This window comes from Eurypyga helias, unplaced genomic scaffold (assembly GCF_000690775.1).
Source record: "Eurypyga helias isolate BGI_N326 unplaced genomic scaffold, ASM69077v1 scaffold4825, whole genome shotgun sequence".
In the NCBI taxonomy this organism is placed as follows: Eukaryota; Metazoa; Chordata; class Aves; order Eurypygiformes; family Eurypygidae; genus Eurypyga; species Eurypyga helias.
This window is the reverse complement of record NW_010252004.1, coordinates 91305-108195: the sequence shown is the minus strand read 5'-3', so window position 1 is coordinate 108195 and position 16891 is coordinate 91305. Positions and strand designations below refer to the sequence as shown.

Genomic DNA, 16891 nt, shown 5'->3' with positions numbered 1-16891 from the left:
AAATCATTCTGTGATTCTATGAATGAAAACTCCAGGATTGTAAGATCCTCACCTGCCATAAATCAGCCTCAGTGATGCCAATTTAGGTTCTAGAGGTGGAGTTCATCTAACACAATGCCTTTATTTTAAGTGTAAACTTTGTGATCTGAGCAAGCTGTGCCAGCCTTTGTTTAGAGAGTCATCTCAGCCTGAAGTAGCAGTCTGAGGTAAGCCAGGGGAATTGTACCTACTTCTCTCCACTGAGTACAAAGGGAGGGGTGGTTGACAATCTCATAGGTAGCTGTTAGGTGGGTTAGGTGGATAACGAAGGTTAGGTGAGGTGGATTTTACTCTGATTGGTGTTTTCCGTAAAAATTGAGAAGAAATTCTCCTTGGCTTAGACATTTTTAATAGCTCCATAAAGATAACGTGGATACAGGGATATCAGCATTATGGTCAGGTATTCTGACCTTTTGCCATACTGTGAACAGCCTCTTAATCCACAGAAGAGCACAGAAAAGATAAATGAATGTAGCTGCCTAACTGGAGATGCTTTAAGGGGTCTTGATTTAGAAAGCAAGACTTCCAACCTGTCAGTGCTTGACCCCTTGGGAACCAAGCATCAGGCGTTTCAGAGCTTGTGGAAGAAAAGAAGGTGAATGCAGGACTTTGCATGTAACGTGGGCTGAGCAATGCCTATTTTGGGGAAAGTCACAGGGATTTTTGTACTAGACAGCTCCATGATGTGTAGACTTAAATAGCTCCCTGTGTGGACATGAAGAGGTCTTTGCTGGTGGATGTGTGGATGCTCAAACAAAATAGGCATCTATCTTTGAGTAGGAATTTTGAGAACCTGCATTTTTACTTTTTACATTCAAAATAACAGCTACTTCCTTTACCAGTTCAGCACAAGGGACTTGCAGCTTTCCAGAAATGTGTAAAACCAGCTGCAAGCACAGGAGAACTGGGATGCAGAGAACTCGTACCTCCGAGTCTGTGTCCGTAGTGTCTGCCTTTCAAGCCTCAGTGGTGTTGCCTTTGAATCCAGTGAGACTTTTGGTATTGACCTCAGCTGGAATGAGATCAACGGGAACAAGCCCTGAGGTAAATATGCCCAGACACATTAATCAAAGGTGTGTTGGTTTCCTTAATGATTTACTGGACCTGGCAGAAGGGAGGATTTCAGATTGTTTCAATAGAGTGAGGGTGGCTTTAGGAGTGGAGTTATAAAAGCCAGACTTTAAAGGTGTTTTGCAATTGTCTAAGTAGCCGGTATGCTGTCTTGAGCCATTTGGTTTGAATGCAAAGATCACCCCAGAGATGTGTGTAAATGTCTCCTGGATTTCTCTTCTGTGACTTTTTTTGGTCTCTGTGTTTCTGCAGCGCTGCAATTACCTTTCATGGCACCCTCAATGCAGACAGACTGAATGGGCTTTGTTTTGGCTGGAGGTATAAAACGGTCTTAGCTAATGTTCTGTCACGTTTTCTTCCATCGTTTTGCCAATCTAATCTAAAATCTCTTTGTTTTTTAAATGCTACCGATTTATTTTGGGCATGACGGCATTAAGGCATGCCAAATGAGTGAACCAGGGATCAGAAAATTTTTGCTAATGTCTCATTGAGATGCAGTTAGGCGTTTTCACTTTTCGAAATTACCCTATAGTTTAATAACAAAAAGAGCACTTGTGATGCTTCAATAATGTGTGATTTTTTTAAAAGAGAGGGGAATTTGTATTTGACCCTGACAAAGCATCCATCATAAGCACATATGTGACTGTAAAACGGGCACACACACAAACGCAGATATGTGTGATACACACTAGTGCTGCAGACTCCTTACCCTTCTTACCTATCCTTGTGTCTAGGAAAATAAAATGACCTTGGGGGAGGAAGAAACAAAAATGAAACCATGCTGAAAAAGTTTTATCATTTTATTATTGGTGCCTTTACATTAATACTGCTGTTTTGTGCTGAGAAAACCGATCTGTTACACGTAAGGTAACTGTCATATACAACATAGAAATGCAGTCTAAGTTAATTACAACAAGGAGCTACAAAAAAATTTCGTAGGAAAGAAGTCACCTAACTTCTTGCAACTGTGCTTGCAAGAAATGACTCCCTTGCTGCAGGACTATGCACGTCGTGAACCATGGTTATTTACATGTCCCTTACAACCGTTAACAACAGAAGGGCTAAAATCAGTCTAAAAAGTTCCAGAACATCACTATATACTGTACAATCCTCAAAAATAATTTATTACACTGTTTCTAAAAAAAGGTACTAGTTTTGTTTTGATTTCTTTTGTTTTCTGGTGTTTTCCGGAGTGCACAACATGTGCAAAATTTTGCCTAACAGTCTAAAAACTCAAGAACCGAACTGCAAGTCACAATCACAGAGATGAAGTGGTGGAGTCCAGAACTTCCCTTCCGTTGCAGACGGTCGGTACGTACATACTAGCAGATGCTGAAAGACAAAGAGGGGAAAATCAGCAACTTCAGGGTGGGAAAAATGACAACACACAGAGGAATAGAATCTGTGTTGGTCTGGACCATCTCACCCAGTTTAACCAAGATGCCAAATGCAAAGTTGCCGTATGTGACTGTGTCAGCAGTGGAGCTGGTGGAGGTGTTGCTTGCACAAGACCATTCAGACCTGAGGCTGAAGCATACTCTGGATGACCCTGACCTACCTTTGCTGACCACTGGGAGCACTTAGGGTAACTAGGCTTCTCCAAGAAGTGTTTGAATAAAATACATGAAGTTTTTTGGATTATTCTGGGCCACTGGGTCTCACTTTATAGCACTTTTCATGGTAGTGTGAATTAATATAGATAGAGTGGTGCTAAAATATCCCTGTAGATTAAAAAGTGAACCTCTGGATTTTTTGTGTATTATTGGCACGAAATGCTAAGGTCTGATCCTTTGAGCTTTCACATAATTGGAATGGATATTCCTGAAATACAATATATGCATTTTAATTCAGGAGAGAATCTATCTCTGCATATCAGGACTGTGTGCTGATCTACTTTTTAATTAAAAAAAGAAAAAGAAAGAATACAATGTATATGTTGGATGGAGTGAGGAATAACTGAATTTCAAAGGAAAGATTATTTCTCACCTAATTCCAGAATATTTTCTGACCATAATAGCCTTCATTTCTAGAAGCTCTGGATCAGGATTCAATATGCATCCAGAGGTGAGGGCCAGATTCCGATACCAATGTTTTATTCAACGGGTTTTCCTTGCGTCAGTGATATGACAATTGAATCTGAGTATCAGAACCTGTTTCTAAATGTATTTGTATTTTGACTCTAGGATATATTACCATTCTGCTAAAGCCTTGTGGATTTAAATTTAAAAGCAAGCTGGTTTGTCCATCTTTGTTAAAATTATCTGTTGGGCATCAGGAATGTGTTTCCAGATACTCTGTGACATCTCTGCTCACGGCACTGTAAAGCTGTTTTTTGAAGGATACATTAGGTTAATGATAACAGTGACCCAGAGAAATGTGATGCCTTCATCAAACAAAACACACGGCAAGCAATGACTTGGTAAACTCAATCATCCAGTGTAAAAAGCAATTTATGCAGCTGACAAGGGCATGCTCAGTCTTCCAAAACTGGTGCTGGCTACACTCTCAGTTGCAGACTGGGTCTCTTAAGACGCTCAGCATCTTTTTCAGAACAGACCATTCTTTCTTCAAATCAGCTAGTATTTCTAATTTTTTTCACTGACTAAATAATATAAATGGAAAACAGAACTGCCTTAACAAGAGAAATTTAGAGGCACCTGTTGGACTAACCTACTACTTAGAGGGCAGGTCATATTCCTGATAAACAGGAGACCCAAGAATGGGCACCGCCTCTGAATTAGGCAGGTGGAGTTTGATCTCTCACAACCTGGGTATGAGTTGTCAGCCACACGTAAGAAAAAGGTCATTTGTAGGTAAAAGGGCACATGGCATCACATCTACGATTTGTGAAAATGCACTGTCAGGTTTTGTATTCAGCTTTTAACTGGGTGTAATATGGCAACATTGACCTGAAATTTTAATTATTATTATTTCTTCTTACTGCTGGCAAATAGAAAAATCAGCACTGCTTAGGAGACCTGATTCAAATCCCTGTTCTTCTGCAGTATGGCTGCAGGCAAAAGCATTTTGTTTCTCTGAACATCAGTCACCCACCCAGAACTTTTTTGCTTCAGGGTTTTTTTGAATTCCAACACACTGAAGAGCATGAATAGCCCAAATGCTAGGGTAACTGGGCCAGGAGGATGTCGGAAGTTGGACAGAGAAATGTGGTAGGTGAGAAACAAGCACCCTTGCATTTCTGGTTCCTGGGCTGCTCCTCCCTTGCGGAGCTGGGAAGCATTATTAACTCTGCTGGCTGGACCAAACTGCTCCCACTGAGCATCCAGCTCTCCTTGGGACTGAACAAAAGATCCCACTTTTCCTTGCAGACCTTGGCAGCGTCAATCACTGGCCCTGCAGGGTTCAGTTTCACAGCGTGTCTTATAGCAGCAGGCAAGGGCTTTCCTGAAGTACTGCTGGAGCTGCTAGAGACACTTCACCTCTCTTTTGCCTTGTGCTCTGGCCAAGGAAAAACATGTGACTTGACCAGAAGTGTGGATTTGGCTGCAATTCATTCTTTCAATCTCCTCTTTCCAGGCACCCCATCATTTTGCTTAGCTATACCAAAGCGAAGGAGACCCAATTTATACCCATTACCCCTTGTCCTATCACTACAGGCTCTTGTAAAAAGCCCTCTCCCAGTACCCTTGTAGCTATACCAAAGCAAAGGAGACCTTGCAGCATGCCTACATCCTCAGGAACAGGCAGATTTAAACTCCCCATCTGTGTGCCGCTTCCTCTACTCGTGCTCACAGCAGGACAACTCTGACTTAATCAGAGCTAGTTTGGAACAATGACTGGGAAAATAAATCCCGAGAGAGAAAACTTACTAGCCTGGCTATAAACTGTATCCTCAGTTCTTTTTCTGACCCCTGTGGAGGACACATGGATGCGCTCCAGCCTATGTGCAGCTCTCCATGTGGCCACGACTTGGATGAATGACCATTTTCTGGGTGTAGAAGCTCAGCCTGAATCATGTAGGTGCTTAAATCAGTCCTGAACCCTCTTGGAAATTTTATGAGTGTTGACCTCGTACCTTATGGGAATACCTCTCTGAAGCCCATTAAACAGACCACAGGAAAACTGAGGAACATCCCAATGGGGGAAACAATGCAGGGAAAGCAGTACTTATGCAGCACTCTGCCAAAAGTGAGCTTTTGGATGCAAATCAGTGTGTAGGAATGTGTATGTACCTATACCTACGTACACATCTATCCTGCCTCTCTTCAGGTCAAATTGATATTCTTTTGTAGCCCAGACTTCAGCTGTCAAAATGGTCAAAGCTCAGTGCCTGGCTTAGCAGTCAAGTATCCACCCCAGTTTGCTTTCTGCAGAGCATGTAGTGAAGAAGAGGAGCTGTACGCAGACGACTACACAAAGTGCTCAGTTCAGCTCTCATGACCACCACCACACTGAAGCTTAAATGGTTCTCCATTGACTCAGGCCCTCCCACTGCTCAGTTTAGGGATGTACTTGTGACACAAATTTAGATCTAATGCTTAAGACTACCCAAGAACATCATGAGTGTCACTTACCTTTTCTCATAGTGTTTGGTCTGTTTTCGTGATTCAAGGAACTGTGTTAAAAACTGTCTGTGAGTTACTTGCTGCTCATGACCTGCTGTGCTCATGGCATTAATGACTGATGGAGTTGAAGAGGTGGTCCCTGAGGTGCAAGGGAAGTGGGAATCCGTGGAGGTAGGCAACACACTGCCCATTTTAGCAACTTGGGTACTCCTGCCCTTTAAAGCTCTGATAATGGACAAGAACTGGCTTTTTGGATGTTGCTGTTACTAGACTCACAAAGTTTGGGGTGGGAGAGCCAGAGATGGCTGGAATTTCCTGATCTCCTAATACCCATTAATGTGATACACAGCAGGGTCCCAAGTTCCCTCCAAGTTCTCTCTGGAATCCGAAGTGCCAAAGGTTTCTGGGCAATTTTGAAATGTATGTGATACTCAAAAACATGAGGCTCGGTTAGTTTGAACTTGCTGGCAAGCCCTGCTCTGTTTCCTCCATTTTCTTTGTTTTTTATTCCCTGCCTCTTTCTAGTTGTAGTGTGCTTTTTCAATTAGCTTTCCAGGTTAGACATAATGTCTGCAGAGCTTTGTGAATAAGGAGCTGTGTGCTCCCATCCTTGACTAGTTAAGCTTGACAAGGAAAATATACAGGTGACCTTTCTTCTGGTTTTTTAATAATAAATAAATAAATAAATAAAGGCTCTAAGCAACTCCCCTGGAAGAGGAGCGGCAGCCTCAAGTCACAATCACAGATGTGAATCTGTTTAGGATGAAGAGACTGCAGATAAGGGAAGGAGGGAGGCAGAGCAGATGAACTTACAACAGAGCACTGACTGCTTCTCTCGGCCATGGGACTTAAAAAGGGTATTGCTCGCACTTGGCAGACAGGTATGGAATATGGCATTCCTTGTGCGTGTTTGCTGCGGACTTGGAGCCTTTCCTCATCATGCAAGCGATAAGAGCCACTGAGAACATGCTGCGTGGTGGCCCAGGTACTGTTGGCATGTCATTTTGACAGGAATACCCCAGGGAAATCTGTTACTGTCACTGCTGTGAGAGTGACAGCGGGCGACAGTCCCCACTTGCTTTGTGGAGCGGGCTGGAGTCAGAGCCTGCTGGAAGCTTTCTGCTGACTTGAGTGGGCTTCAGTGTGGGTTTTGGGCTGATTCCCATGGGAGGAGGATGAGTTTTTCTCTCCAAACACAAATGAAGTGATGCTTTCACGGAGTACGCAACCCAAACAGTAAAGGTCTGTTGCTGGTAAAAAACCCATTTTGTCTTTACCCAAACTCACCGCAACCCCACATCCTTAAGAAAAAGTGGCAGCTTTGTTACTTACACTGGGAGTAAGTAGTCCCGGTCCCACTGACACTGAACCTGTTGAGATGGAGTCTGTGAGTGACCACATTCTTCTGGGGCTGGAAGAGGATGATGTGCACCTTGGGTGCGAACAAGCAGCCCAGCACAACGAAGCCGCTCAGGCTCACCGAGATGCACATGGTGGTGGTTTGCACCTAGGAGAGAGCGGGCGCAAAGCACTGTGTTTCAGTATGGAAAGCTCTGAAATGCAGAATATTAGAAGCATTGTCATACAACAGCAGGAAACACAGCCCTGGGGGTTTGCACGCGTACAGGCTGGCTTGAACATCTGTTGCATCCTGATCTTCCACAATCCTAGGCTCATATGAGGGAAGTGCATGGTGCTGACTGTTCCTGTGTCTCAGGGAGAGATTGACGGAGCGTGTTCTCCCTCAGTTTACTACAGAAAGGCTAGTTCTGCTCTCTTTCTCTCATTTCTCACGCCCTTGATTTCTAAATTGATCTGAAATCCGCTGTAACGCGGGTCATGCAATAGCTGAGCAAAGCTGGCTGCAGTGTAACCAGCCTGCACGTGCCCTACTTTATGTGGGTTTACGTTAGATGCCCCATGCGAAGCATCCATTGGAAATCCAGTTTAGTCTCCAGCCTCAATCCTAATCAAAGAACTTGAACAATCCCTTGCAGCAATATAGGTGTGATTTGGAGCAAGCATAACACCTGGTGAGATTTGTGAGACTGGGCCTAAAAGGTGCCCTGACTTTGAGACAGTAATTTTTGGGCTCACACCTGAATTGTCTGTAAGATTGCAAGATTTTAGCGTAGTTGCCTTGGGACATTTGTGAGTGTAACTTTGCTGGCACTGTCATCTTCCTTCCTTTCTGTTTTATAGTGTAACTAGGTCCTAGTTTACTGCCTCATTTTCAGTTTATATTCTTTTCTTCCAAGCAGATTCCTTAATTAAGATGTTGAATTAAACTGCTTTAAACTCTACTACTTAATTTGAATGATTATACATCCACAGCTCATTTTTCCTTAGTTACACTCCTGCAGCCCTTGGAGATTAGCCTTCTTCCATGGGAATGCTTCTCATATCTCCTTGTCAGAAATAATTGGTGCAAAATGAAAAATAGAGTAAGGAATGGACTTTGTTGCTTTATACATAGCGCTTAAAGTGCTTTGTCAGCAGAGAGTATAAGTAATATGATCATATAATAATTACTCTTTACACAAGGTAGACGTGGCAAGCACCATGAAAAGGGGCTCAGCTTTCGTAGGGTGAGTGACCATGGCAGACCTTACAGCGACAGCTTGAGAAAGGGACATCTTAGTGTTTCCAGGTGCACTTTCGCCTGCACGTCTCTGCATTCTGTCCACAGGGCTCTGCAGTTGGTTCTTGGTGGGTCGTGAACCAGTAAAACAGGACTGGGAGTTTTCTTATGAAACAAGAATAAATGAAGGTAGTGTTTTCAAGGTAAGTTCTCTTCTCTAACAGTGTCTTGCTCCATCCACAGACTGCTCTGCTAAGGTTTGTGCCTCCTGGGGCAGCTAGCTGTGCTGACACAAATATACACTCAATCAATGAAGTGATTTGGGTTAAAAACAGCTCCATCCCACGGGGTTCCTTTTAATCCAGGTCACTTCAGTAGCTCAGCGTGTAACCCAGCCTCACAGACACTGATGTGTCTGGTGGAATGGAGGAATGGAGGTGGAATGGAGGAATGTCTGGTGGAATGGAGGCAATCCTGCCAGACCAGGCAGGAATGACTGGCAGGGGGATGAGGTCCTTGAGCCAGAATTTTCCCTAAAGAAAATGCAGGGAGAAAATTTCTAAACAGTGGGAACTTTTGGCACCTAATTTTGTTATAATCAGTTTGACACCCAGAATTTTCCCTTCCTGTGTAGTTGCTGCATCTCTTAAGCTTTTGTTAAAGGTGATGAAGTTGAAAATTCCCTTAGATGTGTTAGGTATTGGGGCTGCTGTGCATTTACATTATGTGTGTTTATTTAATCATCTCAGGTTTCGTGCTGGAGGGGGACTATTTAAAAGGGCCTGTAGTGACAGGACAAGGGGTAACGGGTTTAAATTGAAAGTGGGGAGGTTTAGACTGGACATCAGGAAGAAATTCTTCCCGGAGAGGGTGGGGAGGCACTGGAACAGGTTGCCCAGAGAAGCTGTGGATGCCCCATCCCTGGAAGTGTCCAAGGCCAGGCTGGATGAGGCTTGGAGCAACCTGGTCTAGTGGAAGGTGTCCCTTCCCATGGCAGGGGGGCTGGAACTGGATGATCTTTAAGGGCCCTTCCAACCCAAACCATTCTGTGATTCACTGTTCTGAAATCAGTGTGGATCTCTGCATGAATATCAATGGCATCGGAGAAATCTATCTTTTCCAGCAGCTCTCCTCTAAATTTTTGACAATGCAGTTAACAGAGTCAGTCACCAAAACCAGTAGTTTGCAGAGCAGTTTCTGGCCACTGCTTTGGGATCTTCTAGACCTTCTGGGAACAACTTCTGGGATTATTGGTGGACTCTTGAGAGCACTTTAATGAATGTCAGGGTGCCTTAGTGCTGCTGGAAGAAGGTTGCTGCAGGAGCCTGTGACTTCTGGCAACCTCTATCATCTCCTAAGGAGCTCTGTCAGCTGTCCTTGACCAGCTTGGAGATTTGTCTGAGCTGACTCTTGGGTAGGTAAAGTTGGGCACTCTCGTTGCAGGTGCTAGGAAGAGCTAGGGTATGGAGGATTTCTGTTGCCAAGTTGAAGAGCTGTAAGAGGAGGTCAGGAGAATTTGTAGCATCAGACATGATGAGAAAAAGATGGACTGGATCTTCTATGACACTCTGTAGGTACAAGATCCTGGTCTGTACTGGAGAAGAACTAGGCAGCCTATGTTTGTTGAGCTGGGAAATGAAGACTCCCATGGTGAGGAAGACTGGAAGTCTCTGACTTATGGCAGCAGGCAGATGGCTTCTGCTTTACTTACAGGTCTGCAATTACAGCATAGGTCAGTACCCTGGTAGCAGGGTGAGGAGAGGGAGTAACACTCTGTGGGAGAACAGTGGGAGGGCATGGACCTCTTCCTGGCCATGGGCAATGAGCCAGCTGGTAGATATAGGTCAGGATTAGTGGGCAGACCAAAGTGGACAACATTGGGGTGGATGTCTGCTATAGACCACATAATCAGGAAGAAGTGTCAGGGTTGCAGGCCCTAGTCTTCTTGGGGCAGCTCAACCACCCTGGTGCCCACTGGAGGGATAACACAACAGGGAAGAGGCAATGCAGGAGGCTTTTGGAGTACACTGAGGTCAACTTCCTAAAACAGATGATTGAGGAACTGATGAAGGAAGACGCTCACCTGAGATCATACTTACAAACAAGCAAGAACTTGTCAGGAATGTGACAGGCAGGGAAAGCTTTGGCTGCCACAACCAGCACATGGTGGAATCTGGGATCCTGAGAGAAGGAAACAAGGCACAAAGTAGGATTTCCACCCTGCAGAGCAGATTGACCTGTTCAGGCATCTTTTTGGAAGAATACCGTGGGATACGGTCCTGGAGAGAAGAGGGGTCCAGGAAGCCTGGCTGTTTTTCAAGAATGCCTCATCAAAGCTTAAGAATGGACCATCCCAATGTGCAGGAAATCAAGTAAATGTGGCAGAAGGCTTGCATGGATAAGCAATTACTGCCAACAGTCAGTATGGATTAACACGGGGGAAATTATGCTTAACCAACCGGAGAGACTTCTAGAGTGAAATGATTGGCTTGGTGCAAATGAGAGAGTAGCTGCTGTTATTTATTTTGCCTTTAGTAAGGCTTTTAACACTGTTTCCTACAACATCCTCATTGACAAGCTGATGAAGTACAGGCTAGATAAGTGGACAGTGATGACTGAAAACCCACTGAACTGCTGGGCACAAAGGGTTGAGGTCAGTGGCACAAAGTCCAGCCCAGACACTCGTTGTTCCAGGGGTTGATATTAGGACCAATGTAGCTTAACATCTTCATTAAAAACCTGAATGCTGGGACAGAATGAACCCTCAGTAAGTCTGAAGATGATACAGAATTGGGAGGAGTTGTTGCTACCACCCAGAGGTACCTGGACAAGCTGGAGAAATGGGAAGACAGGAACATCATGAAGTTCAACAAAGGAAAAAGCAGAGTTTTGCACCTTGGGAGGAACAACCCCAGGCACCAGTACATGCTGGGGGCCACCCAGCTGGATATCAGTTTTGCAGAGAAGAATCTGAAGGTTCTGGTGGGACAAGTGGATCACAAGCCAGCAATGTGCCCTTGCAGCAACGAAGGTAAATGGTCTCCTGGGCTGCATCGTGCAGAGCATTGCCAGCAGGTCAAGGGCAGTGAACCTTCCTCTCTGCTCAGCACTGGTGAGACACATGTGGGGTGCTGTGCCCAGTTCTGGGTTCACTGGTACAAGAGACTCGTGAACATACTGGAGAAACTGCAGCAAAAGACCATGGAGATTATTAAGGGATTGGAACAACTGTCATAATGAGGAGAGACTTAGAGAGCTGGGACTGTTTGGCCTGGAGAAGAGAAGGCTCAAGAGGATCTTACCAGTGTGTGTAAGTACCTCGTGGTGGGAGAAGAGAAAAAGGAACCAGACTTTTCCTAGTGGTGCCCAGTGACAGGACAAGAAGCCATAGGCACAAACTGAAACACAGGACATTTTGTTTAAACATAAGAAAACTGTAATGGTCAAGCACTGGTACAGGTTGCTCAAAGAGGTTTTGGAGCCTCCATCCTTGGAGATACTCAAAATGTGACTGCACACAGTCCGGAGTGACCTGCTGTAGGTGACCCTGCTCGGAGCAGGCGAGGTTGGATAGGACAATCCCCAGAAGTCCTTTCCAACTTTGGTCATTATGTGAAGACATGTTGTGTGTGGAAAAATCCCACAGCTGATGTCACTAAGAGCTCTACTGTGAACACTTCCTCAGAATTCCTTTTGCTGTTAAAATTAATTGAGTTCAGGGAGAAGATAGTGGTCATGCCGATATAAGCAAGCTTCGTCTAACATAAAAAAGCAGGTATGTACCGGAGGCATAGCTATATCATAGCTATGGAGATATATCCATAAAGCCCTTCTCACAGCAGAAAAGACCTTAACCAAATAGCAGGGTTATTAGGTGGGTGAATATCTAAGAAATACAATAATATGCCATCCCAGCATATCTTACATACTGTATGGCACCTGCCATACAGAGTTCATGCAGGGACATTTCTGCTTCGGTATTAGTGGAGATGAATACTACATTTAACTGTTTTTTTGGTTTGTTCATTTTTTACAACAGTGGGGCAAATGCCAGATCTCTGGACATATTTCCAGGAACTCTCCCTTTGCTTTTCCAGAAGGCTGAGTGGTGTTTGTGACTAATGATAAAATCTCAAGCCAGTCAATATTTATTTTTCTCATTTCTACTAATATGTTTCTAAGGTTGTTTATTGATGATATCACCAGTATTGGTCTGCATTAGGATGACACAGGTTGTTTCAGAGTCAACATGTGACACTGCATGGAAATTAAATGTGTTATTTTTCAAAGGAACCCCAAAAGTGTAGACACTGAAGAAGGTAATTTCAAAAGCTCCTGACATAAAAATATCAAAAACATTGTTAAACACAGTTTGTGTCAATCTGGTAGGACTCATGTTGACTTATTTGGAACCTTGCATTTAAATTAAATGCCTATGGTTGCTTCTGAAAATCCCACTCAGGAGATAAGGCTGAAAAACCCTGCTTGAGCGATCAAGTCATGCTCCTCTTGATCATTAGTATCTGTGCTGCCTGCTCATGCGACTGTCTGCACTAATATTACCCTCCTTCTGTGTCTATATTCCTAATTACATTGGGTGGCCAGAGCTGTTCCCTAGTGCCTTCCTTCAACTTTTCCTTCATTAGCCTCAATCCATTATTCGCAATTCTAGCTTTTCCTGAGACTGAATAATCCCTTTCTCTCTTTTTGTTGCCTTGAAATTATTTATAGTCCGTGATCACGTCTCCCTGGGTTTACTCTTGTCTAGACTAAATATATTTAGCTCTTTTACTGTCACTGTGCATGTCTTACTGAGTCGTTTGTTATCCATCCTTGTTTTCCTGAGGTTTTCAGTACCTTTCCTAAGCTGAGAAAAATAGTACTAAATACGTTGTTCCAGGGTGGTCACACAAAAGTATGTTAAGCGACATTATTAGCTCCACAGCTTTACATGCTATTTCATGTACATGCTACTGGTAATGATGCCACCCTAAGCTAATCTACTCTTCTTCTGGGCAGAAAGTTGAATTAATTCACCGCAAACTGCTGTAAGGGCCAGCTCCAGCAGTCTCTTCTCACATCATAATAACTGTGAGATTTCCAGTGGAGCAGATCTGAATCTTTTTCTGAGACAATTTCCTTCTGTCCAAAAATACGATTTTATTGAACTTGAAGCTATGCAACACTATGTGACGGTTTAAACAATTTGATGATTTTAAGTTTGTTGGTGAAGGCTGAGCAATATTTTCTGCTCAGTGAGGTTTGTGTCTTATCTCCTGCAAAGTGGAAAAAGAATAAATAGTTCTACATTCAAGCGTAAAATTTGTTGGATTAGTATTTTTTTTTTTTTACAATCCTGGTTTATAGGTATTTTTGAAATTTTTTCCTTTTTTATTTGGAAGAAATTATCATGTTTGAATGGCAGATACTTGTACAGAGGGAGACTAGATATTTCAGGTTTTAATTTGAGGCCCACCTCCACCAAATAACTCATTATGACTCCTTTCAGCTCATGATCTAGCAGGTTTTTCTGTTAGGACTATGTCTCCACATACGGATGTACCAGTATGAATATGGAATCCATACACTATGCCTCTGCCACAACCAGAGTGATAGCTCTAATCCCTTCCACCACCAGCTTCTAACTCTACATGCCCCAGTTTGAAATGAGACCATTTTTCTTAGAAATAAGCTAAAAATTGGTAATATGTTTAGGTGGACATTAACATTGAAACAGGCTTGTTTGCAAGGGATCCAAAGGATGAAGTGAAAGAAGTTTTTAGTGGATGATGACATGGTCCTTTGAAGTGATGTGCATGGTTTTTGGAAACAGGTATCCAAAGACTTACTCTGTAGTCACTGGATGTCACATAAAATATGGGGAGAAAGGCCAGCCAAATGATGCACGTTGTGTACATTGTGAAACCGATAAACTTGGCTTCGTTGAAGTTCTCTGGGCATTTCCTTGTTTTGAAGGCATATACAGTGCATAAGACTACGAGGATTACATCGTACGTTAAGGAGATTAGCATACTGGAATCTTTGACATTGCATTTCAGTATGACAGTCTCTCTCTTCTCAGGAAGAGTGTACCGCCTGGTGCCAGGGGCCTCCAAGATAAGCCACACAGACACCACCACAATCTGTACCAAAATGAGACTCAGGCAGATGAAGACCTGAGAGCTGGGGCTGATGAATTTAGGCCTTTGAGCACCATTCTTTACACCATCAAATATTCTGGCTATGCAGTTTGTTTTTGTCAGAAGGGCAGAGTAGCAGACAGCAAAGGAACTTCCTAGCCCCAAACGGCGCAGGGTGCAGATAGCTGGAGAAGGCTTGGCTATGAAGAAGAAAGTCATGCTGTAAGACAGGAAGACCCCAAAGAGCAATATGTAGCACAGTTCACGGCCAGAGGCTTTGACTAGTGGGGTATTGTTGTGCTTGATGAACACTGCAATGACCATAAAAGTACAAATAAAGCCCAGGCATGCAATGGTAACAGGACCTATTGCCCAAGCATCTTCCCACTTGATGTAGTCTTCTGGTAGGTCATAACAGCCAGTCAGGTCAGCTGTGGGCCATTTTCCAGGCCCGCAGTCTGCACAGGTAAATTCATCAGCCAGATACTCATAGGTTTCACATGGAATGCAAATCCAACAGCAGACATCTCCTGGTTGCATATTCTTCATCTCGTTAGGAGCGCAGGGGTCACTGCACTGGGAGACAGGGACAGAGCTCCTGGACCAGTGGATAGCGTCTACCTCAAGTGACAAGGTTTCTGCCCAGTGACCAACCTTCACATAGGAGTATCTGCCACCAGTGTACTGGAAATTGAACACGTTGTATCGTCCTATCCCATCTCCGTAGGCGTCAAATTTGACCATACTGTCCGCAGCATTGGGAGGGTTGAATGGAGCTGTGAAAAAAAATAAAAAAAAAGAAGAAATAGAGAATATTATTATTGAAACAGCAGGTGACTTTTTCATCCTTTTGGCAAGCGCAGACACCTGACAGCTTATTCAAGTGCCAACAGGTAAGTTGAGAGGTCTGTGTCTGTCTCATTTTTAAAATGTTTTTGCCTTGTTTGAACTTAGAGAAAGTATTTAACTTTCCTGCATGAGAAATATTTGTGAATCTGGAGACTTACATTACATTACCAATGTCTTTATTTTTTTTTTTTTGCTGTGGATACAAATGAATTTTCCCATAGTTTCCACCAGTATGCCCTATTGCTACTTTAGTTAGAGGTCTGCCTCTGAGACCCAGCATTATTTGGTCAGCATTATTAAAAAGGTCAGATCTGTATAAACATCAATTTTGAGGCCAACAATCTGGAATGCAGTTGTAGAGAGGATTAATTTTGAGCATGATGGGGAAGTAACTGTGAAGTCCTCAGCTATTTCTTACTATGTCTTTTTCACTTCTCCTTGTGTTGTAGGAAGATTTGAATCCCTTCTATTTTGCTTCAGTTTTGCCAGTTTCTGATATTTCTTGTCTGGTCTGAAGTTCCCAGCATGTGCTTCTTTGGTCCTATATCTTGTCTGGGGAATAGATGAAAATACCACAAACTGGATCTGTGACCTCTGTGAGATCAATACTGTAACACTTCCAACTGGGAAGCTCTGGAGAGTTTTTTGGTTTTTTGTTCCTCCAGCTGAGGTTCATGAAGGGAATGAAGAAATATTTAAAACGTAGGAGGAAATTTCATTTACTATGTGATTTATTGTTTGTTTGCTGTAGCATTGAAGGTGAATGGCTTTATAGGCAGGAAGCGAGAAGGTGTTTTTTGCCACTGATGAGCAATAAAGGTGATTTCATTCCCCAGTGTCTTTGGTTACAGAAGTGGTTCCACTGTCATTGCTGGAATAAATCTTTTCCCCTGCATCTGTGCCCATGTTGTGCTTGAGCATGAACAGTATTGTATAAGGATATCTTCCTCCACTTCAACCTCCAGATACTTTGGATTTTTTGCAGTAAATTTATTTAGATTCTATAAAGCACTGTGGCCAAATAATTTCACCTTTTTTCCTACAGAACATTGCCTTTTTTTTGAAGTACTCGCACTAAAAGGTAGTGGGTAAAAGGGACAGGGGTTTTTTGGCACAGAAGCCCTGATTGGAAGGTAGATGCATAATCTGCACCTCCTCAGGTGCTGGACTTGGAATGCACTTCTTTCCCGACTTTCTCAGGGCAAAGTTGGATGATAATTTATGCCCATTTATATTCCCTTATGGGTTTGAGCCAAGGCTGCCTGTTCTTATCCTTGCCCTCTCCTGTGCTTTACTACTTCACCTGTATCAACTACAGTGGTGGACAACCTTGGTTTGCACGATTAAGGACTAGGTCTGGGTAACCCAGGAATGTGTAAGAGGATTTTTTTCTTTTTCTTCACTGGTGAAATCTAGTTGTACCAGTGTCTACTCCAACGACCTCTGAGCGCATGGAAATTAAGGGCTGCATAATACTCGCCTGAATGGATGGTCCTCCTGGAAATGACATGCTCTGAATTAAACAGGTAGCTAAATTCAAAATATAGGTCAACAAGAAGAATATTAAGCAGCTTCCCTTCTCTCCCTACTCCTCCTCATGCACAGGCAAGCAAGCTCTCTCATCCAGGAGCAGCATTAAAATGAAATCATAATGCAGCACTTAACAGCTCTTCAATAATGTTTTG

General features: G+C 43.3%; 1 protein-coding gene across 2 annotated transcripts in view; it reads right to left on the bottom strand.

Annotated features, from left to right (window-relative positions):
- Positions 1-1889: 1889 nt before the first annotated feature.
- The window catches only part of GRM3 (glutamate receptor, metabotropic 3), a 45516-nt gene continuing 30514 nt past the window's right edge, over positions 1890-16891 (bottom strand). The window contains exons 3-6 of one of the 2 annotated variants that reach the window (XM_010152198.1): positions 14067-15133; positions 6969-7143; positions 2659-2673; positions 2369-2442 (exon numbers count right to left, since the gene is read on the bottom strand). In XM_010152198.1, coding sequence (XP_010150500.1) covers positions 2369-2442; positions 2659-2673; positions 6969-7143; positions 14067-15133 — 1331 coding nt within the window. Of the gene's footprint in view, positions 2443-2658; positions 2674-6968; positions 7144-14066; positions 15134-16891 lie in introns of both variants that reach the window. The other variant, XM_010152199.1, reaches the window with a different exon arrangement.